The sequence below is a fragment of the Ambystoma mexicanum genome, chromosome 9 (assembly GCF_040938575.1).
Source record: "Ambystoma mexicanum isolate Mex_15411 chromosome 9, UKY_AmexF1_1, whole genome shotgun sequence".
NCBI classification, from domain to species: domain Eukaryota; kingdom Metazoa; phylum Chordata; class Amphibia; order Caudata; family Ambystomatidae; genus Ambystoma; species Ambystoma mexicanum.
The window spans coordinates 155,051,067-155,079,018 of NC_090931.1; the positions used below are offsets into that span (position 1 = coordinate 155,051,067).

Genomic DNA, 27,952 nt, shown 5'->3' on the forward strand with positions numbered 1-27,952 from the left:
CCTTCCAATGGGGAATCCCCTGAAGGGATGACTACTGGATACACGCATTCCCAGACCTGACATTTCACGGACAATCAATACTGAGGGCGGGAGCTGGAATCAGGTTGATACATACAGTTGCATAAAGGTTGATGGGGGGGGGGGGGGGGGGGAGGGTCCAGTCTCCTTTGTTAGCCTCTACAGCCAGGCCCCATGTGGGCCTGTTTGAATTAAACTCTGATTAGAATGCACATGCTGCCACCAGATGCATGGCACAACAATGGAGCCTTTGTTAGTTAATTAGGCTGGCCATGGCATAGGGAAGATATGGGCCTCCCCCTTCTGGAGATGCATTGTGTCCTCCACCTGTCAGATCCCAACTAAATTTGACAGGGGGAACTGCGCCTGTAGGCTGTGTCCAGCCAGAGTACACGTGTATGCATATGTCGTGCAGTGAGCACAGGAAAATGTGTGCGGATTAGCCACACACATTTTCCAGAGGTTGATCTACCATCAGTCAATTTCATTAAAAAAAATATTAAAGCCCAGGTGAGCGCACACCCACCGTGCGGATGGCGCAATTCCTCACAAGGATATCCTGAATCCCATCATCCATTGTAAAAACCCTGACCAATCTAGAGTCCCAGTCAAATCCCAAAAAGGTCAGCCTCAGAGTAGCCGTCGGGGAGGACTTTGCCAGGTTCAATAACAGACCAAGGCAAAAAAGTGATCGAGCAGAACGCAAAGAGAGGCTGCAACCTCCAAAAGGCGGTTAGCACGAACCAACCAAAATGTCAAAGGATGATAGGTCACTGTTGAAGTGAAGGCTCGTCTGTTTTTCTGCCCTGTAAACAGCCTGAAAAGAATTATTCTGATCCACCTGGGATGGGAGCAGGGGATACCTCCACCACTGCCATGATGTCCAAAAGTTGAAGGACCTAGTAAGCCAAAGCGAGCATCAAGCTTGCCCACTGGCAGAAACCTTTCGAATGCAGCAAGCGCCTGCCACCACCCTTAATTAGCAGCAGCTAACAAAGCTGCACTGTTGCCATGGCGAAGTAGCAGGGCCAACTTCCGATACATTGTTGCAGCCATGGGTGTCCAAAAGCTCATCCTTCCCCAGCACTGCCCTCACAGAGCAGTCCACAGAGGATCTGAAATGTGTCATCAGCTATAAGGAATGTAGAGGGTGAAATGGGAAGCACGCAGCCTCCGAGGGCAAAGGCATGACGATATCGACCATCGGGTCCAAATTAGGTCCGAGCCAGACTCACAGGCGCTCCACCATCACGTCCTGTCTGACTTCTCACTTACACGTGCTGAAAACACCCTTGCTAGCACACCAGTCTTTGCTTTCCAGCCAGGTGAATGGGTCATCTTCACCCGAGCTGACCACTACTGCACTCTAGGAGCAAAAGGGTCAGACTCCGGATGACAGGTGGCTGCTGTCGATAGGCCCAAAGGCCCAGGGACCCTCTTGGTCACGGGCACCTCAACTATAGTGGCTACCATCTCGTGACTTTTTCAAGCTTCTGCCATCTAGTGTTGGTGCTTGGCGTGTTCATAAAACGCTTTGTACGGTCTCACACACGCCATAGTTCAGATATGAGAAACTTTACAAAAACGTACAACGAAGAAAACATTAATAAGAGGGGGGAAAAAGACAACTAAAAAAGCATGAGGAGAACAGCACCCAAGCTCAGTCCTGTCTGGAACAGAGAAAAGACTAGCAGATCAAGGCTGGTGGCGGCACCTAGAGCTGGGGGTGGGAGTGGGAGTGGGGCACGCATATGCACCAACAATAAAAAAAAAGTAAGGATTTTTTGCTATGCACCAAAATGTTCTGGTCCAGTCTCTGCGAGCAGGGACTCCAAGTATGGGGGAACAGCAGGTGGGACGGAGCGGTAAGTACAATGGGGAGCAGGTTCATGAGAGGCGCAAACAATCAAGAAGCCACAGCTAACCAAAGCATAACATAACTAGGGGAACCATTCGGCAAAAAAGTGCACCTCATTAACATTTCACTTTCCTCAGTGGATATTTACCTGGCACCCACAATCAAACACAGTCAAGAATTTGCATCCAATAACTCCTGCCCCCAACAAGAGGTTGATGCATCGCCCACCACCCTCCTCCGATTTCCACAGTATGTCTAATACCGGTGTCAAATAAAACAGAAGCCGCTAGGACTGTTGTCCGCATGTGCTCGTTCACTCACTGTAACAATAATTGGATGTGCTCACTAAGCCATCAAACCACTTCAGAAAAGTTTCATAGACACAAGCCACAACGTTCAGAAGTATCAAAGTACATCACCAAAGGAAGGACGAAGCAGGACTGCAAGCTACACGGAATGCAAGGCCTGCACACATTCAAGTTAGACACACTGTACAACTTCCTCTCTTAACACCAAACAAAGCCTCCATAAAACGCGTTGTACTGTCTCACAAACGCCATAGTTCAGATCTGAGAAACCTTACAAAAACGTAGGAATAGCTCACTACATGCATGGTTATGCAGGATTCAATACACGTCCTTTAAGCACAGAGCTGTCCTACAGGACGGATACTAGGCTCTGAGTAACAAGTGTCTTTCAACCGCATACCATACATGAGACGATCCATTCTTACACATAATGCAATGCTAAGCTTTCCCCAATGTTACCGTGAAGGTACACACAGTGCCTAAAAGTGTAGAGCCATCGCTTAGATTACACGCACATAATTGTCACGCTGCAGAGCAGCCGAAGTTTACGCTTAGAGACAGACGTATGCTGGGTTCATTTGCATTTGGAAAGCACTATATTGCCATTAGGGTAGTATCGTTGCGCTGCACCCCTGGCTGCCGGTATTTGTACCGTGGGTACCAACGCCAGCCATCGGATAGGGTTACGTGTTCAAGTCAAGCACTACCCATCCCATGGGTTGGTCAACAGACGCCTTCGAAGGCACAACTGTACTTTAGGGTACATACCGAGTATACCACAGTACCCCACATAAAAAGAACACCAGACAAATGAAGAAAACTAAAAATAAGGTGAAAAAGGTTTACAGAAACCAACTACGTTAAAAACAAAGAAAAAAATCGCCACTTCAAATGTCACAAAGAGAAAACGATCAACACAAAAAAGTACAGTTTGGGGAGGCTTTTGCCAGCGAAGGCGGCTGAAAGGGTGCTTTAAATTATTCGGGGATGCCACCATTTCAGCAGCACTCGCCTTCACTCATGGAAATATAGAAATGTTAAAGAATGGGTGCTGGGATCAGTTTTTTTAAACTCCCAAAACTACTAATGCCTAGCAAACCACAAGAATATTTTTTTTAAATGCATATATTTGGAAAGAATATCCCTCAAGAAAAAATGTGGAAAACAAATGTATGTATTTGTACTTACGAAAATTGCCCTTTTTTACTTTTCCATTATTTTACATGGATTGTTTTTTAAACTTTGAATTTATCGACGTTTGGGTAGACAGAGGTTATCCGGTTGCCAATGATTATAAGGGTTCACATCTCAGTCATCAGAACAATTTAAACCACTCCACTGTGGGGGGCGGGGAGGAGGGATATGCATGTGTGGTTGTGCCACGGATAGGAGTATCGACTTCGGTTCGGATAATTGTATGCAAGTAGGTTCTATATACTGCGCTTTGGTGAAAGCGCTATAAAAAATAGCAAGTCAATTATTTTAGTTCAAATCTATAAAGCCAAATTAACAAAAGAAGCACGATAAGTCATTGGCCAAAGCACAAACCTGTACCTGCCGTTCTGCCTCCCCGCCCCACAAAGAAAACCTTGCCTTGCATCCTAGCTTTCCAACCTCACAACGCAAGGCCCATTTATTGCATCCCCGCCTGCCCACCATCCAAAACACAAAACTCATTACTGGCATCCTGCCTTCCGACCACAACTCTCAGACGCTCAACGCAAAACTTATCTTTTATATCTTTAATCCCAAATTTGGCAGATACTGCCCATTGTAGTAAAATCATCTTCAGAGGATCAAATGATTGTAGAAAAACGTGACGCCTAGATATGAACCCAATCCCCACTCTAGAAACTTGAAAAACATGGCTCCTCTCCTCTAGCAATACAACTGGGTGTTATTGTTTGAATTTAAAGAGCCAACATAATACTCTGTTTTCATCAGATTCCTGATATTCTAATCCCTACTAAATAGCTGTAGTATATTTAATAGCAAAACAAAAGAGGGATGTGGCCTAGCAGTTCGGGCTGGACTGCCCCTTTGGGGAGGGGCCAAGCCTGATTTGCATATGGTCTTTCCCCTTCTGTAATGGCTTGGCAAAGAACGGTGGTCTGGAGGGTTGCCCAGAGCAATGCCAATGGTTAAGATTCATTCTAAACCTTCCAGCCATCACCTCGTTGTTTTTGCTTTGTAGTATATTTAATACTGTTCTCTTTGGGCAAAAGGGTCCTCATACCTTGCGCACTTGTGACACACTTCAACATTCCATTCAGCCTCTAAGTTCTAGCAATCTTGGGAATTGCTTCTTAGCATGCTGCGTGTTAGTGGCATTCTCAGTTTTTAGCCCGAGCTTCCCTGACATCCGGTAGACTCAAGGTTTTCCCACGAGCGGCTGTACCCAAGCAGGACGGCTCATTCTGGAATGAGAAGGTGAGAGCTGTGTTGGTTTAACAGAATCATTGGAGGACTGACATCTTCCTTCAAAATTCTCTCTATTCTGCAACTAATCAGACACTGTAGGATTGGACAATTACAATAATTTGGCTGACTTCTACGCAGCTCAGATTTCTCGGGACACCGCATATTGGTGCAGCAGTTTTTCCTGTTATTTATATCAGGAACTTCCAGCTGTTTTTCTTCGCTTTGAAGAGTGTAATTGCTTATCTCTTGATGAAGACGTAACTCAATTAAAGTTAAATACGTCGAAACCGGTTGAGAAACCAGAGATGAGGTCGATTTTGGACACCGATGTGACCCATCCCAACCCATGACCACTTGTGCAATTTGTTGTGGTCTCATATATTGATTATATACTTTTCTTTTTAACAAAGACAATAAGTAATTGATTGTTATGACTTTTTTAGGATAAAGTTTTTAGCTTATATTTGTCACTGTTGTGTATGTATCAATGGCTAATGGACGCATGTGTATGAATGATATGAATTGTATGTAAAATTATGTGTTCTTAAATCTTTTCCTGCAATGTGAAATTGTTATGAGTGCTACGATTAAATCATGATTAAAATTCTGATACTTAAATAAGGAATCAGGTCTAATAAAATTCCTCGATTCCTTTTTTCAAAATTGTGTCATCTGGATCTTTTTTCCGAGATTAGTATTCTTAGTTTTTAGAACATAAATGGTTGCCAGAGAAAAACCACAGCGTTCACAGATGTCAAGTTAAAAAAAATATATATATGCCTCCCCCATGGGGCCCCAGTGCCAATTGCAAACGGTTTGGCTTTTTACCTAATTTTTGTGTGCTCTAAAATACAACATTTTAACACTTTTTAAACAAAAAATCCTCTGTAGCTATGGCTAATCTGGGGGAAATATGAATGCCCCTCCACTAAAAAAAAAAAAATCAGCCACCACTGGCCCTGGGACTGTGCTGGAAGCAGGGTGGGGGTGGAGGGGGCAGGGGCTGTGCTGTGAGCAGGGTGGGGGAATCAATTGGATAGTGGTGGGAGCAGGATGGGGGGGGGGGGGGAAGAGTCCAGGGGGTGCGGAGAGCCCAGGGACTGGGCTAAGAGTGGAAAGAGGGAGTCCAGGGACTATACTGGGAGCAGGGAGCAGTGACAGAGAGCAATAGTTCATTCATTTGAACTTACTGCCCATTCAGTATTTTTAGGGGGACCCAAGACTGCTTACATTTTGCTGAGGGAGGCCATGGCCAAAAAAGTTTGAAGACCACTGGTTAAGCGCTCGCCAAGGACACTGCAGCACTTTGCAAGCTCAAATGCCCGTTGGGCTGGCTTCAACCTTTCATCCTTTTCAAACCGAGTGTACGTTTACATTTGCAAATAATACCAGCTACAGTTAACAACGCTTCAAAGCGCTATTGAAAACCTCGTTACTATGAAGGCAACACCATTAATCCAATGTGCATTGGCCTTACAGTCTGACCCTTCCAACAGCAAGGCCAGTGGGTAAACGGCGATTTCCCCACTGTTTTACTGGTGTTCAAATACACATGCATACTAAACAAACTCACAATGTATGCGACGTTGCATAGGATAATTTGCACACACGACTTTGTGCATGTCCGACTCTGCAGATGTCTTTTGCACCGACGAGGCGCGTTTTTTCCGTTGTATAAGGTGCATAGATACTCACAATTTCCAGTTTCTTGGCACTCGCAAGCTCAACTTCCTAGCGGCAGGCAGGCCACTTCTTCGCGTAGCTGCGCACTCTGCTGTTTTTCCGTTACGATGAAGTAGGCAACGAGTCTTCATCACTCCTCCTTCCTTATCGGCCGTCACAGCTCACACAACTGGACTGGTTATCATCAGCACATTTAAACACCATGGGTGTCTTCTGGCAACACTGGGCGGGGTGATTTGTAGCAGTTATACAGCACCTTCGGAATTAGTTTCCGAGACCCGGAGTTCGCGACTATGTAGTGGTATTCACAACTTTTTGATGCCGTGCCCCCTCGAGGAAAAATACTGTTGCACCCACCACCCCCGTCCCCATGTGATAATTGCTAATACATTCTATTAAAAGAAGTCAAATACTCACTTTTTGAAAGTGCCCGCCCATCATTCAGCCCCCACAGTTTGAAGACCCAGATATAAGGAGAACACGCAAAAGTGCCTGGAGATCTCTAGAGCCTTGGACCATGAAGCCCAACTTAAGCCGCTTTCCACACCAAATGAATCTCTAAGCCCCACCCCCACCCAAGACTAAATGGAGAAGCATACCAGCCACTTTACCACTTCTATCAACAAAACATAGGAACCAAAGGGCCCTTAAGGAGTCTGCCCTCTGCTGCACGGATATGTTCAGATGAGTGGCATCAGCAGATCACTGCCACAGGAAGGAACTCTAATAATATTCTGAAAGGGGACTTTAAACCATGCATGTGCTATGCGGTGCACTCCCACTGAGAATGGGTATATTAACCACTACAATAAATTAACCCCCGAATTGTAAGGAGTAAAATACAGCCACCTCATAATCCTATGTGCAACACTGGCAAGTACGATGGAATTCGCAGTCCACCACCCAAGCTCAATGAAATTATAAAATTCTCCTTAATGCTAGTACTTCACAGCTCTACCACTACACCTCTGTCCTTGACCTTTGACAAACCGGGCCCTGAAACAAAACGCCTCAATCCTGACACTAGCAACCCCATGCTGGTTTATAGCTAGAGCCCACTGACAACTTTAGGTCACCACACTGCAATCGTGGCATGCAGAATCGCCCTAATATTTTCACATCGATACCTCACACTGCTTCCATTTGCATGTTCTCCATGCGCTTACGAAAATGAAAATTTCGGTAGCAGGTCCCACCTAACATAATACCTTTTACCATCCATGCAGGTCTTACGATGCACTCCACTGTGGCCATGCATCCCCCTGTTCGAGCACTGACACACAATCTCGCATAGTTCCATGTAGGTACAATGTTCATCCCAAGGATAGTAATACACAGCACAGGCTTTCCTGTCTCAGCCCTTTACAAAAAAAAGAAAAAGAAAAAAGATTCATGTCATGGCCGAGTGTAAGAGCAGTGGCCTTAAACAGGAAATACAAGTCTGGCATCAGGATCAGGGAAAAACATGTTAAAAGAAAAATGCTAGCCCTTGAACCCCACCCCCTTTGTCTGAAGAAGTCAACAGAGTTTGCCTAAACCGTTTGTGATCAGAATCACCTCTTAGTGCTTTGAGGGGAGACCCTCAAGAGAAGATGGAGACTCTACAAAGGGAGTCACTTGAGAGACGAGCGTCCCTACCATAGACTACATTATAAATCTAAGTCTTGTCTGATCTGGGCATGTGTCAGGCTTTGACAAGGGGTATCCATGGGTAGAACCAAATGAGGGCATCTAGCACCCGAATCTTCCCCTAATAATCATGGTACCACATAGTGATTCAGGTAATTTTGCTTGGTTACTGCTTTATCTTCAGTGATCAATCAATTTTTGTGATGTTCCTATTGTCCTTTTTCCTTAAAATATTAGTTGTTTTCCAAGTAAACATTTTTATTTTATTCTCTTTTTATGGAATGCAACTTGTTTGTAAAAAATGTATTCTTGGCCAGCAAAAATAGGTGAAAGAACAAAAAATGTTTGTTACTGTACACACTGTTTTAAAAAGAGAGAAACTGGATAAAAATAAATCGATGAAGACTCCCATTTTCTCGGGTCCGGAGTTCTACATATTACTTTGGCTCCATTCCTCAGGATGAATACATTCATGGTCCATCTGTGGCCTGGCTCGCAGATCTCGGTCTGTCCGTTTCTGTGCGTCAGGGCACAGAACAAAAGCCTACCGGTTTTCAGTGGACTAGGATGATTAAGCCACTTTCATCAGGGCTAGTACATGGGCATTTTCTTCCAGATGTTGTGTTATCAATTGTGCATTCCTGGGCACCTGTGAATGGGAAAATGCACAAGAGAAGCAATGCTCCGATCTGGCGGTTCGCCAGCTCGAAGCATTGCTTCTCGTGCGCACTTGCCCCATTTACAGGTTCCCAGGAACACAATGGATAGCACGACATCTGGAGGAAAATGCCCATGCGTGCACTGACCTAGGACAACTCCATTGGGGAGCATCCACTCTTAAAGGGTGGGCCTCCTATTTACAATCAAAATATACTAAATCAGACCACCCGCCACTTAAGTGTTGGTCTGTACTAGCCCTGATCAAAGTGGCTTAATCATCCTAGTCCACTGAAACCAGCAGGATTTTGTTCTGTGCCCTGACACACAGAAGCGGACAGATGAGATCCACGAACCAGGCCACAGATTGATCCTTTTCCCCAAAATCAGAAGAAAGGATCATGAATGTATTCATCCCGTGGAACGGAGCCAAAGTAATATGTATAACTCCGGACTCCAGAAGATAGGAGTCTTCATCGATTTATTTCGGTCAACCTACTCCAGTTTCTGTCCTTTTAAAACTGTGTACAGTAACACATGGATTTTGTTCTTGGACCTATTTTTGCTGGCCAAGAACATATTTTTTTTAGAAACAAGTTGCATTCCATAGAAATCGAATAAAATAAAGTTAATTTTCACTTGGAAAACTAATATTTTAAGGAAAAAGGACAATGGGAACATCACAAAAATGGATTGATCACTGAAGATAAAGCAATAGCCAAGCACAATTTCCTGAATCACTATGTGGTACCAGGCTTTGACAAGATCCGTTTGGCGGGAAAAAGGCCCATGTTCCACGTTGACACAGCAATAGTCTTAAGACATAAAGCAGGACTCAGGAGAAGGAAGCCAGTCAGGTTTAGTCCAACAAAGACAACTTAAGTACAAGAGTGGACAGAGATTAACATGGTTTACTATGTAATTTAGAATGGAAAACACCCCCACACCACTTCAGTTTGTTGGTGCTTTTTTGTTCGCCTCATCCCTTTGTTTCCCTTCTTACGCTGCTTCCCAGCCTCTTTTGGTCGGCACCCAGAGTGTATCGAGCATATATTTCGTGGGCCAACAGCAACAAGGGTGGAGTGTCACAGCAGCTGTTTACAGGAGCACAGAACAACAAACCGTAAAACCTGCTGTGCTCGTGAACTAAACCCCAGAAACATACCAACAATCCGGCCAGAGACTGTTACCCTCACTTGAGAAGTGAAGGGGCAGCGAGTGCCGTCAGTACCAACTTTAGCCGTAGTGCATGGCAACCTGGCGCCAGTCAATGACAGGAGATTGCACGCATGCAGTCACCATAGCAACATGTCTCAGAGCCCTGCAAGCCTAAAAGGAAAGTTAACGCTTGTGCACAAAAGCATTAAATGGACACCCTCCTCAAAACTCAATGTGGGACTACTCATTCAGTGCATAAAAGGAAATCAAAGTGCAACTAAAGTAATAAAGGGGAGAAAGAAAGCAAGGACAAGCACTTCGCTAATCCAAAAGAATATTCGCCACATGCCTCATTGCAAACATTCTGGGCCCAACACTGTTCCGGTTAGACACAGGTGAAATGCAGGTTAAGTGGAAAGAAGACTTCTTAAAATAGGTTTTAGCTCTTTATGATCCAAATTAATCAAATGAAAGGAAAGGCGCCCTGTTATTCCACTGCCTCAGTCATGCTAGTCAAGTCATTTTCAAGAGGCTTCCAGACCCGCCCAAGGCTGTAGGTAAACTCCTCTGAGAACAGCCTTCAGAAATTGCTAAAACATTTGGCCATTAAAGAAATAAAATTAGCACATGTAGCCATTTCACCAGCGGGAAACAGAAGGGAGAAATGTTTGTCAGAGCCTTGAGGGGACTGACTATGAAATGTGAGTTTGGCCATGGGCAAGAGGAGCATTTGAGGGATTAATGAACAAAAGCATTGACAAAGTCAGGGAAGATTGTTACGAAAGACGTCTCTTTAATGCAACTTTACCTCCATTTCTAGGGACCGTTAAACTGCGTTTTTATTTATGAATCTGAGCCGACCTTTTTCAATTGAAGTAAAGTCCTCAGTTTCACTCGACTGACTTTTGCTCATTTGTCATGGGGCAACTGTCTAGTCTTAAGAAACCGTTTCCCTCATCTTGTTACAAGTTATATATTTTGGGGTAACTTTGCATCATTTCGCAGTGCAATAGGGTTATTTTTACATGACCCTAGCCTACACATAGTATTTTTGTGGTTACATTTGATTTGCCTAAAAGACAAGCTGTTGGCAGCAGTTGCATTATGACTATTTTTGCAATACTTTTCTTTAGCCCTACTGCGTTTGGCTATCAACGGTGGCTTGTCCAAGCATGGTCGTGCATCAAGGTTTTTGCTTGTTCTTTTGTCCATCTTGTTCTGGGACCTTCTTCCTGCCCTGCCAGGAAATTCTTTTGAACGTCATACACTTACCCGGGAAAGCCTTGGTTTTCATGTGCTAGTGCTGAGTCATGTGTGTGTTCCCAAGAAGCGGGCTGGGACTGTCTGGTCCCAATCCACATACTGGGGCTGGAATGCCAGTTGTGCATGCTTGAATGACACCCACAGTGGTCCTTAATTGTACTACTGCTGGTATACAAGAGTGGGGCAGATCTTGCCATTGGAGGGCTGAGCCTGAGCACTCACCTGACTTTGAATAAGAAGAAGAGTCCTACAGCCATGCCCCAGAGGGATACTGGATTTTCCTGAAGGAGCCAAGTATCCTGTCCAGCTGCCAGACGAGTGAGTAGACCAAAGACCCTTTAGAAGAAGGCTTGGCGACCAACTTCTGCTGTTGTCCTGAGAGAGCCCTGCCTGGCTAGTGATTTCCACAAGTCCTGCAAAGTAGCTTTGACCCATGGGGTGGTGGGAACAATCACTCTCGACATCAGCACAGTATCCTGCGAAGAACAGCCATCGGAATTGCCACTGGAATCCCCAGTGGTTGGCCATCTCAGAGTTTGGGCAACTGCACTGCAGATGTCTTTGAGGATCAACAGCTTGTGCTACTGGAGTCGTCCCTGCAAAATTTCATGATTCCTGCATCGAGGGGACCCGGGATAGTAGGCAAAGTCTAACTTTGCCTACTGTGTCCACCCTGGTATCGCCATGCATCGGTGGCCATCGTCCAAGACACCTTGCATAGAGTTATTCTGCATTCTCCATCCTGAAGACCGTGCAACTGCAAAAGTCGTCTACCGGAGGAGTGCTCGAACCTGCAACCCCTGGACATCAAAAACTGGAGCAGACTGTGGGAAATGCGACCTTGGACTCTCTTTCGATGATCTGCTAAGTCCAAAGAAGAATCAGTTTGGGCAGCGAGTTACAGTGGTACTTACCTGGCTCCTATCTTCCCACTTTTAAAAGAGTAACTTTTAGAAACGTTTGCCACTGTTTGGCTTTGCCACCGCTTGCTCCGGCAAGTGTTGCGAAAGTCAGGGACAGTTTTGGTGACTGCAACAGTGTATCTTCCAACTCTTGGAACAATTCCCAGGTCCCCAGGACCCTTACCTTAGTTGTTTCCCGCTTCACAAACTTCCTCAGAACTTTGCTGAACATTTGGCCATAAGGCCCCATTCATTTTAGGGCTGGACTTACTGTATTTGTGGTTACTGGGATCTGACATTTCTATATGATTTACTCACCATAACTTTCAGGTGTTGTGTAGTATTTCTGTGTTATTGCACTGTCCAAGTGGTTGTTTATATAGGTTTTATATTAGTTTGTGTGATAATTCTACCTGCTCATAGTCATTTTTCTATTGTTTGCGTTTGGCCATATAATAAATGTTATTTTTTTATAACCGATTGTCTAAGGGTTATTCTTGTCTACTTACCTTTTGGACTCATTGTAGACGCCTTGCCAGGCTCACCCTTCCTTAGACTCAGCCTTGACCGCTCGCCTTACTACCTTGAACTGGTTTGTCGATAGCTCCCAGAGTTGTCCCTGTCCCAATTATAGGGTGGTATCCTATACCTCGGCCCATGAGGCCAGAGTATAGAAAACCAGTCTTAACAGTTACTCGGGAAGAAGGATCCTACACTTGAGAAGGCCGTGTAAATTGCTAAAACAGTGGAGCATACAGGCACATGCATCAATGAGCTAAATGAGCTAAATAATGATACGCAGAGGGCCCCAGCTGAAGCCAATACAGTATTAACGGTAGACAAGTCGGCTAAGGAGCCTCCTAGGAGTAGAAAGAGGTCTGATCAGTTTAAGTCAAGAAATATCAAGGAAGACTCCTGTGGACATATGCCTAGGTTACAGGGAGGGCGCACAAGGATATTTCTTCAGGATACGCCGTTATGAAGGTGCGTGTACCTGTAAATTCCTATTCTGGCTCCTTGACTATGTGTGCATCATTGTGTTTCTGCTTTGACAACGCTGTAGATCACCCATTGTCTCTGCATCAGTACATGGATCTTCCCTGGAACTTTTCTGTGGCCTTCCCCAACCTTTTGGCCATTACCCATGGAATCTGCGCAAGACTCCATGTGTGCCCATTTTTCTTGTGGGTCTCGTCTCCCAGGCAACTCAGGGAATTTGAGGTAGAAGAGGGACAGTTAGAGGGAGGTGGCAAATGTTAGGGTCTCTCCGGATGTTGTACGAAATACTGCCCAAAATAAACAGTCTAGCACAGCTAGGGACTCAGTCTGTGCAACAGCAGATACTTCACAGTCCACTGCAAAGACATTGCTCAACCCCAACACCCCACATCCTAGCGGTCCTCATGCCCCCATGGTCCAGCATCCAACCCAATGACTGCCAAGAGAAGAACAGTAGAGAGGTCACTGTTGTTAACAAGTCCATATGAAAATGCACACTCCAGGAGCACATCTGCATCAATGAACTCCTTGCCACTTCCTGCTCACTCGCACATTCTACCAGATCTACTGACCACCCCAAACCACCAAGGCCTTTCTCAATGGAAGCAGAAACCACATCACAACAGCATCCATGGATTTGATCTGAACATTTAAAGACTGGCACAGAACAAACGAAATCATATAAAGGCACATCTGGTATACAAGATATTGAGCAGACAGCATAAAGGACCGTTCTTCCGATGAGACAAAGATAAAAGCCTCAATACCCCCCTCCCCCCCATCAACCATTTAAAAAGGAAGATTTTAAGGGCTTTTACGAAACTGGTAAATGGATTCAAGAGCTCAGATTTGCTGAGGGAGGCTGTTCCACAGCTTTGGGCCGTAGACCGCAAACAGTCTACCTTCTCTTGAGACACAAGAAGAGAACAGGATCATCAACAATTGGTGCCTTGAACGTAACCTGGCCGGTTGGTAACAGCCAAGTCTATCCACCAAATAAGAGGGGTAAGACCTTTCAATCTCTTGAATATCAGACAAGCCACGTTAAAATTAATTCCATCTTCCACAGCCTACCAGAGAGGCCGGAACGTGGAAGGACCGACCCAGTCGACAGACCAATCGTACAGCAGCATTCAGTGCTTTTTTGCAGTCTGTGACATCGTCTGAACTGCGAGAAGGCTGTTGCATTAGGTGTGAGTTCACCAATTAACCCACTACAACGGCTTGGATCATCGTCTGGAGAAAAAAAAAATGGCAGGACTTGTAGCATAGGCAAAGAATAGAAGACCGTCTGAACCATGGCACTAACCTAGCTTTCAATTCTGAGATTGTCCTGCCACATGTACCCTAGATTTTTAATTTGGGAGGCAAACTTTAGCTCAGCCCCCAAAAAGCATGGACTCTGGGGACACTTCCCTGCCGCGAGAAGGTTTTTGGGTCCAAAGCGAGCCACCCTGGTCTTCGTTATATTAAGTTGCAGCTGTATGGAGACCTCAACCTGCCCAAAAGCCACACCAAAAAGAAAACCAGAGACACTTCTCAAACTGTTGAACACCATGGACTTCAAGCCACTCATTGCAGCAGGAACCCACAACAAAGGCAACAAATGTGTCCTGGTATGTCCTTTCATCTACTTTTGTACTAAACAGATCACAAAGCCATACCCACCCTGCTCCACCACTCACCAACCGGGGCCACACCAATAAGACACCCCATTGTACTATGAGAACTTCCACATGGATGCACCTTGTCCTCTACGTTCAAAGCCCTGGAGAAAGTGAACACCCAGATCAGTGCACTAAGCCACCCAAGCCCATCAACAGCCATGCACCATGGAAACAGAGTAAACAAAATAAGCTTGTCACTCCTTGGTACACATTGACAGCAAGCGTGTCAAGCATAGATAAGGAAAGTGATGGGGACAATTGAACGGAACCACCTCAGCGCTCAGACATCTCTCTGTTCAGCATGCAGGACACTCACCACAGAAAAACGAAACTATTTAACAACGACCATCCTGGAAGAATCCAACAAGAGTAGATCAATCTTCCAGGCCATCAACCCCTTGTGAGACCCCACAATACCCAAATCCATTGAAATGTAATATCATCAAAACATGTTCATAGGTGAGACATACCAGCTTTAAATCTATCAAGATGGACCCAATTCATGACAATTTTGAAGACCTGACCAACACTCTAACAGCCCTCAAACCCACCACCAACCATGATGCAGCAGTGAGACCGAAAACCTCCAAGTTATTGTTGATACGACACACATCTTGGAAATAGGGCACCCCCTGCATACTGGTCCTAATCAATCACCTTCGCAACTACCAACTAAAAAGCAATCCTTAAAGTCCTCCCCAAAAGCACAAGCTTCGACTGGCAGTCCTGTAGTGCTTCGCCTCCCACTTCTCCAACAGAGACCAACTGGCCCAGAAGGGCCTAAAAATATCCCAGTGCCACCTAGTAACCTACACAGTTCCAAAGGGCTCCATCCAAACACCTCACAGTCTTCAACCTCTACAAGGAACCTCTGGTAGAACAACTCGCCTGCATACAACATTACGATACACCAATTGCATATGATATGCAGCTTTACCAAAAGATCAATTGCCTCAATATTATCCTTCAACTCAAACACTGTCAGTCTCTCACCCAAGCTGGCATGTCAAGCACTAACTCCTTAAGATCAGACAGACAATTCATTCACCTATGCATCCCCACCAAATAAGCCAAAGTCTACAAATGGCTGATTTAGGGGGCGGGGGGGGGGGGGTTGTAAAGATCAAATCTCAACTTTACCATATTCCTCATAAAAAATAAAAAAAATACATTTTTTTTTAAAAAAAGACACACCAAGAAGACCAAAGCAGCATTGTCCCAGTTTGCTCCCTCTGAAAAGTCAAGCCTTTCATCCTGAACTCAGCTGTCCAAGACCTGGTCATCTCTCACCTGGACATTGGCAAGAGTCCCAGATACCACAGTGGGAACTCTGACAGACATCCAGCATGCTGTTGCATGCCTCATCACAGGACTAAAAACTGAACCACATCACTCCCACCTTCAAAGAGCTGCACTGGTTACTTCTTCAAGCACTCTTCTTGATCAAGACGGCATGCACCACCTACAAAGCAGTCACAACCGAACCACCACCTGACCTGGTAGAGAAACTGTTCTGCATGAAAGCAAATACACCCTGAGAAGCCGCATTATCACAAAGATTGAACTGCCAGAGGGGAAAGAACAGGAAACAGACCTTTTTCTTGCTACACAATCGGTCTCTGGAACAAGTTACCAATGCAGACAAGCCTCCTTCATCCTAAACTTCAGTAAGTACCTGAAGACCCTAACCTTTCAAAGAACATCTCGCCCATCAATGATAGCACCAATTAACCTTAATACTCCCCATTCGAGCTGCCCCTGCCGTGCTCCCTCTCCATCTATGCTCTTCTATTACCACCACCCTCCACACCCTAGTTTGTAATGCTGTGGGTGCGTCCCCTATGAACGCTGATCCATGGCTTTGCAGCCAAGTTCACGCATTATCTCCTCCTCCTCCTCCTCCTCCTCCTCCTCCTCCTCCTCCTCCTCCTCCTCCTCCTCCTCCTCCTCCTCCCCCCCCCCCCCCCCCCAGAGGAAACCCCTCAATCAAAAGTGATCTTAGTCCTGCTCGTTTTGACATATACACAACCTGGGGGTTTGGGTCGTGACAAAGGAGTAGTTGGTCTTAATCTACTGCTTCCTGGCCAATTCTAAAGTATGAATTCCACAGCACTCCCCTAGCCACATGAGAGGAAAAATTACTTCTGGGACGATATCCTTGCCACACGAGAGCAGAAAGACACACACAAGCAAACTCTCCTGGGTGCATGAACAAATGATTATTTCTATACATCTCTCCTGCGTGGATAAGAGCAGGATGGCTTTAACTACATTACTGGGTGTATGAGTAGAAGAGGATTTCCACTACTCTGTCCTTCGACACGGCAGTTTCGCTTACTTTTCCCAGGGCACATACGCGCAGGATAACATGCCACACTTTCTCATGGGTGTAAGAGAGGGATGACAACTCGTGGCCACATGAGAGCAGGATAGCTTCTAGTACTCTTTGGGCTGTGGTGGTAAGGTGAGGCAAAGCAGCATGGAACATCCACTCCCCTCCATTTGCAATTCCCCAAGAGCACTGCTACTTTTCAACTACCTGAACATGGATGAAAAACACGAACAGAGCACACAGATAGCAAACATTTGCTAAGAGTGGGTGCTTGCCTGGAGCTAATGGACAGTGTGAGAATTTTGAGAAATGCAGAGATAGAAAAGCGTGTGGGTACAAAGAAAAACTCGGATACATTTGATGGGTAGATTGTGGATCTACGGAGGACAGAAGCAGACTATTTTTGGCACATGCAACAAGTTGTGGCAAGCTCGATTCCCATTAATGGAGCATTAGGAGCCTACTGGATGCGGTCAGTGTAACATGAGCAGGGTTTGAAATTGCTGCAAAGCTATTTTGCTCCTGGTTATAGTCTAGGAGAGCCTGGTTGGCTTGACATTTGGCTACCCAGACCAACTGGTACCATGCAAACATACCCAAGTGATATTAACTCTTTATGCTTGGGAATTTGTATAAATGAGCATTAGGACTCTTCTAGAAAACATTTAAATGATAACGGGTCAAACGAGTGGCACAATGTTATAATTTGCATCTCAGATGGGTGTGTGATAGATGTAAAAGCAATATACTTGAAATCAGGGAGCAAAATGTGCACTCGCCACTATCCATTGACTAGGGATAGCCAACTCTTGGTAAGTAAGGAATGGTGTGCAGTGTGTATGGTTAGAATTGCAGTGGTGACTGACTGTGGCTGGCTAGCAGCCTGCAACTTGAATTTTTGTCCCCTGCTTGAAATTGTGTGAACTGCACCATTTCATAGACTTGACAACCACAATAATGTACCATTTCATGTTGTCTAGCAATATATAAAGCACTATTTGGTACAGGTCTATAAAACAATCAATAAAATATATTTTTCCAAATGACCGTTTTGAAATTAATCAGAGCTTTGAGGTTGATGCACAAATAAGCAATACAATAGGGGAACCAGACCAACATCCAGGGGAACAGGCAGGGGGCAGTGGGTAGAGAGACAGCAGATGGAAATGTGGGAAAGTATAGGAGCGCAAGGTGTGGGGAGGGTCGCGGGGAGGATTGTGAGAGGGAGTTAAGAGGGGTGGACCACTGAGGGGTGGGGGGGTTGGACACAAAGAGAATTAAATAATTGCGATTCCCAAGTAGTAATTCAACAACGTTCTGTACCTCCCGGTTTCATCACTACCAATGCAAGGTACAAGGATCTGCTAAAGAAGAATATCTGTGGGATAGTGATTATGCAGGGCTTAGTAGTGCTTACTAGACTCCAAGCGAAATGCTTTGGGGGATTATTCAGCGGGTTGCAACTTGTAGAACACACTTATCAAACTTACTCCTATCTAGCCAGCTGTAATGTTGAATGGAAACTTGTGCATGCCCAAAACAGCAGCTAAGAAACCATTACCAGCAGGTAAGTCACGTGCCAGCTGAGAAGGTGCCATTCCCTACAATGAAACCATGGACAGAGGTTTACAGACCAGTCCAGAAAGAGACAGCCATTTACCAAGTACGAAAAAGAAGTCTAGTCAAAAAATCCGAAAGTAAGACTACTGAAACCACGAGGCAACTCAGTGTGTTAAGCAATGGCTACAGAGCCTAGTGACATCACAGGCAACCTCACTCAGGTAAGTGGGCTCAGACTTCCAATCCGCTGGGGGATTTAACAGGTCCCTTTCGGGGGATTAAAAAGGCCCTTGCAGTTGTGAAAGAGCATCTTTCATTCTGTTGGTCACTATGCACATGCTATGTTCTGCTCATAAGCTTTTATAGTGCGCCAAACGAACACCATAGTAGTTTCAGAGCACTTATGCATGTCAATGAAGTGGCCTTCTGTGCCAGCAGCAAGGGTATCCAGACCTTAGTCTGCTGGAGGAAATAAACAAGCGAGGGGGAAGATTAAATGAGAGAGCGGCAGAAAATAGATGCTACAAACACAGAGGGAGTAGGTTTTTTGAAAGCTTGGGTGCATGACAGTTCTGCACGGTGATAATCTCTTTGCGTTTCCAAGGTAGATTTGGAGAATTGTAGGTAATGTAATATTGAATGCACGAGGGGCTTGAGCGTATGCTAGTGCATTCCTAGAAATGCGGCGGCTTATCTGCCCTGGCATTGCTGTACGTTCTACCGAAGGTAAGATTCCAGAATGTTAATTCTGGGACTACCATCTCAATATTTGATATTTAACTGAGCCATGTCCCAAAAGGTTCCTCGGCCTTCTCTAAATAAGTAATGGTGTTGCAGCTCCCCCATAGGAAGGTCTTCCCAAATGCCTTGTGTGCATCAACACACACCATAGCAAAGCGGACACCCATACTAAAGAAGGTGGTCATCTTCCCAGTCGGCCTAAATCTGTGTACGTTACATATAATGGAGCAACATGGGATATGCAGAACGGAAGATACAATGTCACACACTAAATGAGACTGCTACATTAATGTAAGCAATGTCCCAGACATATGCAGAAGATGCAAAACCCCAAAAGGACAAGCACTTGATTTGAATGTAGACTCTCACAGAGGGGGTTATCGGCTGGAAGATGGGCACATATTTCAGTCAACAATATTGAGGGGCATGATTTTGACGCATGAGTGTCCCCAAATCGAAACATGACACTGATGGGCAAAACTTATGTTTATCTACATGCTTATGTTTACTGAGGCGTTAAACCGTCCAAGTCGTAATGGATCACGTGTTGTCGGCCTGCTTATAAGTTAAGGCTTGAAGCAAAGCAGAGGGTAAGGGTCTAACACGCTTTGCAGTCCAGCAAAGGCAGTCTTAAATGCCATTACGAAACTGGGGACCAAAATATTTGGTAAAAAACTGGGAAAATTGAAAGGGGTTGAACATGAGAGGGAATCCAAGTATGGCTCACTGTTCTGCTGCAAGCATTCGTTGTGGCGTGGTGGAGGCAAGCAACTAGGAGGCCGGGATAGTGAGAGAGACGAAGGACTAGGGGAGCAGAGAGCAAGCACCAAGTGAAAGTCAAAAGCCGGACTTTTTTTTTTTTTTTTTTTTTTTTTTTTTTTTTTTAGGAACAACCGACAGTGCAGCTGCTGGAGAACGGCATGGATGAGAGCAAAGTGTTGAGCGGCAGAAGCAGGGCCAATGCCACAACCATGGGAGCCAACATATAGCGATGGTGTGCTAAAAAAGGACGATGGTCCATATCGGGATTGAGAGCAGGTGTAGTGCCAAGATATGATGGGAGAGAAGGGCATGTCGTCATAGATAGTGGGTGAAACAGACTGAGGCAGGAGCATGCCTGAGATCGGTGCCTTAGATCCTGTCCCAACTGTAGTGAATTGGACAATGTTACAATGAAAATGTATGAGGCTGACAAAATCCTCATTGGAGCTACACTGATTCTCTCCCAACTCCAGTACCTTGGAGTTGTGCCCTTAATCCTAGGTCAGGGGGTCTGCAACCTTTCGCTCCACAGATGTTATGGATGTAACCTCCCATGAACTCATCATTAATTATGCTCGCTAGGGCTTATCGGCGTTGTAGTCTAAAACTTGAGAGCCAAAAGGTTGGATACCGCTGTGTGAACTTCTTTAATGAAAGGATCGCATCACTAATGTCGTTTGTTTTTCTATGCACATATGGGGATAAAGTGTCCCTGCCCCTTCCTTTTGTTTTCAAACGGCAAAACACTGAAAAAGGTGTGTGAATACGCACCATATTAAAGAAAAATACAAAACCCAAAAATAAATTTACAGTAATTCGACTTCTATGTACAGAAATGTGTTTCCTGGGAAAGGAGGCCTATACAAGATTGGGTTTGAAGTTGGCAGGAGCTGGGAGCCATTTATTTCTTATAGCCATGGACTGACTGGTTGACTTGAAACCAACAGCTACCAGGAGTTACTTTAGACTCCCCAGCAAAGTGATGCCAAACATACTAAGCCATGTGATCTTTACTGTGTGGGAAGGAATATAAAAGACGAATAAAGGAGACACCTCAGTGACATTTAAAGCATAATTTACAACGGCCAAAAAGTTAAAGTTTGCATTTCGAACACATGTTAGATTATGTTCTAGCGCCTGGTTCCTCAGAGTTAGCTGCTGCCCAACGGGTGATGCCAGATACTCGGCTCCTGGACAACAAATTATAATTTTGATCCCTCAGTTCCCATTATTTAAAAAGGAATAGGGGAATACCCTCAACAACAAGGTGAGGCTCTCTATCAAAGACATATATATATTCAAGGTGAGGCTCTGGTCACAAAGCCGCTTATTTAAATTGTGAAAGATGTTTCCCAAAGAATTGGAACACTCTCCATTGCAAAACTTATCTCCTTTAAGAAAGTCTCTCATAATTAGTCATCGCAGATACAGCCAAGAGGTGTGCCTCCTCCAACCTCCAGCTGTCAGAGCTGTGTCTATAGTTGTACATATAGAGATATCATCACACCCTTTCATCAAGTTACATTGCGGCATTTTAGGTCAGTTAGCATCTTGCAAAAATATCAGCAAGTTCATCTTTGTGTTTTTAATAGCATCTAAAAATCACTGGATGATTTTTTAAACAATATCATTTAAAAGGCGCTTCATGTTAGCCCATCCCATGTAAAATGCTATTTTTAGTGCAAGATGCTTTTTCCGGAGCTTCGAGCACTTCCCATCCAATGGCCAGATCACGGCTTCCAGGAATCAGCCCCGTTACAAAAACCAATGAAGCCTCTCGGAATGATAAAGTATCCAATACCGGATTAGAAAGACGTGGCAAAAATTAAAATCAGATTTGTGGATCATGCGTAAGGGAATACACACCACGGAAAATGGGAGGAAATTGCTTTCAGATCAAAGTTCACCCAGGAAACAAAGTGCATCCCACATAATATGCACAGCATGATTTTTCTCTTTAATCGGTAACTTTAACATTATTTAATGAACTAGTTATTGACCTTTTACACTGTCGAATCACCCAAAATAGCGTTCTCAAAGCACATATTGTCTGAGTTTAGGGTGCATGAAGTCACCATCCAGGGATCGCCAGGCCATAGTCTGCTGGAGGAAAATGAAAATGGGGGGAGGGGCTTTAAAGACAGATGCGGTATAGGAAAGACAACAGGAAGAACAGAAGGGAGCTTGAACTGATGGATGAAAATAACGAAATTGTAAATGTATGGTGTGGATGCAGGAGGGGCTCGAGATGTGCCTGGATCCTCCTACGTATAATAAAGCCATAATTAACGGGGTCACTGCTGGGATCGGCGTACATTTTAAAGCTCTAGAGAAGTTGGCTGCCATTGTCAAGGTCAATTTCCAATATCCATGTGTTGAAGATATTTTGAAAAGGAGTAGAGGGGGTAAGAAGATATTTTATCAGATAAACTATAACAATTGTATTTTCTATATCTGCCGATGAGTGGTTCTAAATATGAATTGTGGACATGTGATTTTATATTTGAGCAATTTCAAATAGTATATTTTGCCATTTCTTGATATCCAAACTTGACCGTGTTGCAAACCCTAAAGAGTAATTTTCAAAAACAATATTTTAAACCATAGAAGTAAAACCAGCTCGTGTAAAGGACTCGAGTGTAAGAATGGGTTAACTCAAACTGGCTCAACAGCCTAATTACGGGAGTACAGAACTTCACAGCATTCTCAACCTTTGGTTACGAGTGTCCCACTTTTAAAGGTACAGCGCCCACCTCGCTTCTTGAACGGTCAGCCTATCACCCAGAACCACACCTGGCACAGCCTCAGCTCCAAAGATATAGCACCTTGCTTCTTGGCAACTGCAACCAGCAAGCATTTCTTCGCACCAAGTTTATCAGGCTGTGATATTCTCACCCTCCAGCCAAGAGTCGTCCTCCCAAGCCAGTCGTTTAAGCTGCCTCCCATCAGAGGAGGCGCTTTGTTTTGTTTCCCAGTCAACGACTAGGTGTCTTGGTTTCTCCCAGGTACTTGGTCTCATCCCATCTGACGCTTCCTGCAGGGACCTGTGCTCTTAAACAATGCTGCCGATTGTCACGACTGTTCAATTACTCGATTGCTTATTCTTGTGCCCTTTCCCCCTCCCTGAATGGGATTGGTCATCCATCGCTCAGTGTTCCCATCGGGTGTTGTGCCTAATTTACTAAAGGATTTAATTTATGGCCCCCAAACTATGACCTTGTTGGTAATTGCAGGCGATTAGGCACTGCAAAGCTGTGACCAAAGGATTAAGAGGCCTTTCAGAAACCTTGAAATCAGGCGAAGTTACAACATGGCTGTTAAGGTCCATAGCACAGAGATGTACCTGTGTGCTGGCAGTCCCCCTCACAAGGTATTTGTGTTGCAAGGGTAAAAGACAGGCTCTGCTCAAGAATGGGGAAAGCAATCTGCAGCTGTAGCCGCTACTCCGTTGGCAGGTTACTCTGGGGACATATTAGGGATTTGCCCTGCTTCCCCATTAGGTGGCCTGGTTGTAGAAGGATGGGACTTCATCCAAAATGACCAACATCCAGGTTGGAGGCGCTGCACTGCATCTACCTTTGGCAACATGGAACAGGAATAGCTGCGATATCCAGGAGCTTTAGGAAATTTGCAATTTATTGGTTTCAGGTAGCACGTCACGAGCAGGCATCTCTGGTCCCCAGCACCACTCTGAGGCCAAAAGCATGGACGTGGTAATAAAGCCCTCACTTATGGCAGTTAGAATGACAGGCACCAAGCCTAAGGCAGGCTACAAAGGAAGGGGATGGAGGAGCAGGCGACTGAACGCAAAAGGTTTCTGGTTATACAAGTTAGGGGGCAACATTTGAAGTTGCAAGCTACTAGACACTGTCCCTGAAGCAAAAACGATGCCCTAAAAAGTACCTACTGACGGTGCTCCTTTTCCACATGCCAGTGAACCCCAAAAGAAACACACTGGGAATCAAGTAGAAAATAAAACAGTCCTCAACAAGTCAAAGTGAATAATATAATATAGAAGCACAGGAGTGCCGACCCGCTGAGGTCAAGAAACACTACCAAATTAATGAACACTGGTAAAGAGCGAAGAGAAGGGTCAAAGCACCCAACGCTTATGAAGTTGCTCGTTCCCACACACGCGTTCTCAGATCCAAGAAGGCGGGCTGCCTCTATGAGGGTAGGACCACCCTCTAAGGTAGGAGGGAAGGGGCCTCCAAACCCACTGGGAAGCCACATACAAGTAACAAATTATAAAAAACAATGTCAACAGTAGTACTTCCAAGCGCCTAAAAAAGTAGTTGAGAAAGGGCAGTTCATAGGGGCGGGGTCAAGCCCTTTTCAAAAGAGTCAGCAAGACCACAATGGTGTTGAGTCTAGAGAGAGTAGAGGTGCAGAGCAACAGTAGTATGAACGCAGGAGTTGTTGGGGAGGAGGCTGGTGGAATAGGACAAGTTGGAGAAAGTGAAGGTGGTGGAAAGAAAACGAGGGTGCAGAAAAGGAGGCAGAAGATCTGGAGGTGGTGGCGACATAGGGGCAACCGAGAAACGAGGCGGATTCATAGAGGAAAGACCAAGAAGTGGGGAGAAGACCCAGACTTGGGCAGAGAAGGAGAGATCATGAGGAAAGAGAAACCCTTATAATAATAGGGAGGAGAATTAACACCCGGAGGGATGGGAAGTACAGGAAGAGGCGGCAAAATTAGCCATCAGCGATGTAGGCAGGAGACGAGACTCAGTCACACACTAGTTTGGAGGAGGGAAGAAGGTAGGAGCATATGGCAGGGAATTGGTAAAGATAGTGTGAAACGAAAGGAGGAGGAAAAGTACAGAAGTAGAATCAGAATAGGTAGAATGATGTTGTGGTTCTGCAAGAAAGTAAAAAGAACATGGGGTACAAAGACCTGTACCTCAGACATGGAAGGACAGGTCTATACCATGCTCATCTAGCATTCCTCCTTAATATTTTGCTGTGGCTTAGATTTTCTGGTATCTAGAATAGTTGATACATCACATGACAGTTTCATATTAACCCAATTTAAAATGTGTTTGGCACGGATGTTTTACTGTTATATGTTCTCTGCGCCTCCTTCTCAAAATTAGGTAAGCTCAGCCAGCCAAGGGTGTAAGTGCAGGACCCATCCCTGTGAGAGGTAGATTCAAGACCCAGTCAGGAGGGAGAGTATACATACATACGAATGATTCACAAAAGAGACAGTAGCAGACGCCTATAATGGCTTCACATACAGCCTGAAGTCGCCCAATAACATTGAATGAAATTTCAGAAGTTTTCTTCATAGATCGTGGTTGAAATGCTCTACACTATCTAACACATCCGTTTTTGCTATTAAAATGTCCATCCCACTAGTAAAGGAGGGGCAGAAACTCTATTGACAGTCTGTCTTCTACTGCTTCAGCCACTTCCGTACATCAGTTATTTATCTATGTTTCTACGACTCCTAAGTAGCGACTCCCTGCAATAAGTTAGCGCCCTTGGCACCAGCGGATATGGACTGGGTCCCCGCTCTTGACAGAAGGTTGCCAACACTGGTAACCACACAGTAGGCCAGGGCGGCTGATCTTGTTAAGCACAGCTGGATGTCCATTATTTGTACGCGAGCACCCTACGAGATGGGTGGTCAGTGTGAACAGTTACTTATGTTCAACCACAACAATTTTAACACTGTAGATTTCCATCCATCAGTTCAGGGAGTAATAGCAGCAGCAGCAGTCATATAAACTGGGCCTCTCCCCATGTAGCGACAGCTGATATTAGGGGGCATTTCAGAATACGACTAGCCATTACAGGCAAGCCTTGATTTGATATCAAGAGTGAAGGGACCCCTAAATGATCGACACCCTCTTAGAGATCAAAGGGGGGCACATGGGACTGGGGCAGCACACCGACTCAAACTTTGGGTTACGTCTGGCGCACTACATTAGCTCAGTCCTTGGGCCCTAGTTATTACAGCAAAGTCGAGACAAACATGGGGATGACAAAAAAAGGGGCAAGACAGCCAAGTTTCAGCCAAGTTTCAGTGCATCATATGGTCCACTTAGTACAGAAATTACGCAGCCTCTTTGCTTTCAAGTAGGACAGCCGACATTATTTCCATGGGGAAATTCACAGTCCTATGTTAGTAATGTGGGTGCCTGCAGAAAATAGTCCCGTAGCACAGTCTTCCCTCAGCCTTCTACTAGGGGCACACGCTTCTCAGAGGTTGCTATTGCCTTTCTATCATTGCTCTACACGTCTGCGTACTTGCATATATCCCCAAATGAGGAATTGTATTCCCGGTTGGCAGGACAATGTTCTGCAAAGGATGTATACGAATTGTTCGAACTACAATTGTTCGAATTACAATTGACCTTTGCACAATTGACCGAATTGTGAAGGTCAATTGTTACATATATGCGGGGGGTTTCCCCCCGCAACCCCCCATTATATATATAAATAAATAAATATATACATACATATATATTACCAAACCAATATATATATTTTCTGGGTTTTTTCCAACTTACAATCTTCCAGCAAACATTGAGAATTGAGATACACAACAAATTGCTGGAATTATACAGTCCGATGAAACTGAGAGACGCTTAAATGTTTGCATTTTAACATGATTTTAACTTGTTTGTCACCACAGATACATATATAGATTTTTAACGGTATAGTTGATTGTCTGTGCACCACTATGTTTAAACTGATCATGATTTTATACACTTTTTTACATACACTTATGCACATTAGAGTTTGTTTTAACAGGATATGCAGTGTTTGAGGAATTTCTTGCCGTGTTAGAGGGATGATGAGTGGATAAGGTAACATCCTGTCCTAATGTACACAGTCCCCTCTTGCCGCACTCCCATACACTATGTATTGGACAACAATGAATTCAATTTGAGCATTACTTAGCTGCACTATGCATCAGACTAATGAGTGGTGCATGCCATCTTGAGTAACACATTTGATCAAAAGTGTGTAGTTTCGATTTGTAGATCTACACGTCGTGCACTATACAGAAATGTGGACATTCTACCATTTGATGATTCTGCACTAGGCATTTTTTAATGTTGCATTCTCTCAACTGATGATCATGGGGTCAATCAATATTGTTGACCACTTTCTCCGTTTCACCAATAGTAGTGCATGAGATGGGCGACCAACAGTTATAAGATGTTGAAGCTCACACATGGCATAGGGGGTCTCCTATGATCGGCACCCACCGTTACGGAAAAGTTATGAGAAGTCCACTGTGGGGAACTCTCATATGTCTAGTTGGTCTAAATTCCTTATAGAAAATATCCCCATATGTATTATCTATGGGGGTTAGAATATTAATTCCAAACTAACTGTTTTAGTCAATACAGTTTTTATATGTCAAACATGTCAGCCTCCGACTTGCTCTGGATGGGTGTACTTTTCAGAGTCCCTCTTCCATTTCGGCGGTAATGAGCGCCGTCTCACTCTGCATCACTGTTTTTAAACTCTATGGTTCTAAGGGAACGAATTGTTGTGACCAAGCGGCAGGGAAAGCCGCGAAACGCGTCAACGTTCCCAACGCGCACATCTTTTTTGCACTTTGGGGGGAGCCTTATATTAATGGCTTTTTAATATGTTTGTGCCGTCCTGCAAGGCACCAATAAAGATGTCCGGATTAACTTTTTGGGCTAAATGAAGAGTGCTGCTCAGTTTTACCTGATTCCATCAGTGTGAAGAAAAAAAGGATATATATATATATATATATGTGCGGTCAATTGTGCAAAGGTCAATTCGGACCCTCGGTCAATTCGGTAATTCGAACAATTGTGTTCGAACAATTTGGCTAATACCTCTGCAAAGACTGCTGGCTGGGAAATGGTAAGAGCATTCACATAAATTTCCTACACTGCTATTCGGGGGCTTAGAATACTAAAATACAACTGCAGCAGTGATCAGTGCTTCTCTACTTGCAAAGATGCAAGTCTCGTGTTGCATTCTGTCGCCACAGTCTTCCA

The 27,952-nt window shown here is 44.7% G+C and overlaps 1 protein-coding gene across 6 annotated transcripts in view; it reads right to left on the reverse strand.

Moving 5' to 3' along the window:
- The window catches only part of ARHGEF12 (Rho guanine nucleotide exchange factor 12), a 1,284,704-nt gene that overhangs the window by 1,225,662 nt on the left and 31,090 nt on the right, over positions 1–27,952 (reverse strand). For 4 of the 6 annotated variants that reach the window (XM_069614336.1, XM_069614337.1, XM_069614335.1 and 1 more), the window contains exon 1: positions 6,301–6,432. The exons of the other annotated variants lie outside the window; for them this stretch is intronic. In XM_069614336.1, coding sequence (XP_069470437.1) covers positions 6,301–6,419 — 119 coding nt within the window. In that variant the 5' untranslated portion in view covers positions 6,420–6,432. Of the gene's footprint in view, positions 1–6,300; positions 6,433–27,952 lie in introns of those variants that run through there. 6 annotated transcript variants of the gene reach the window in all.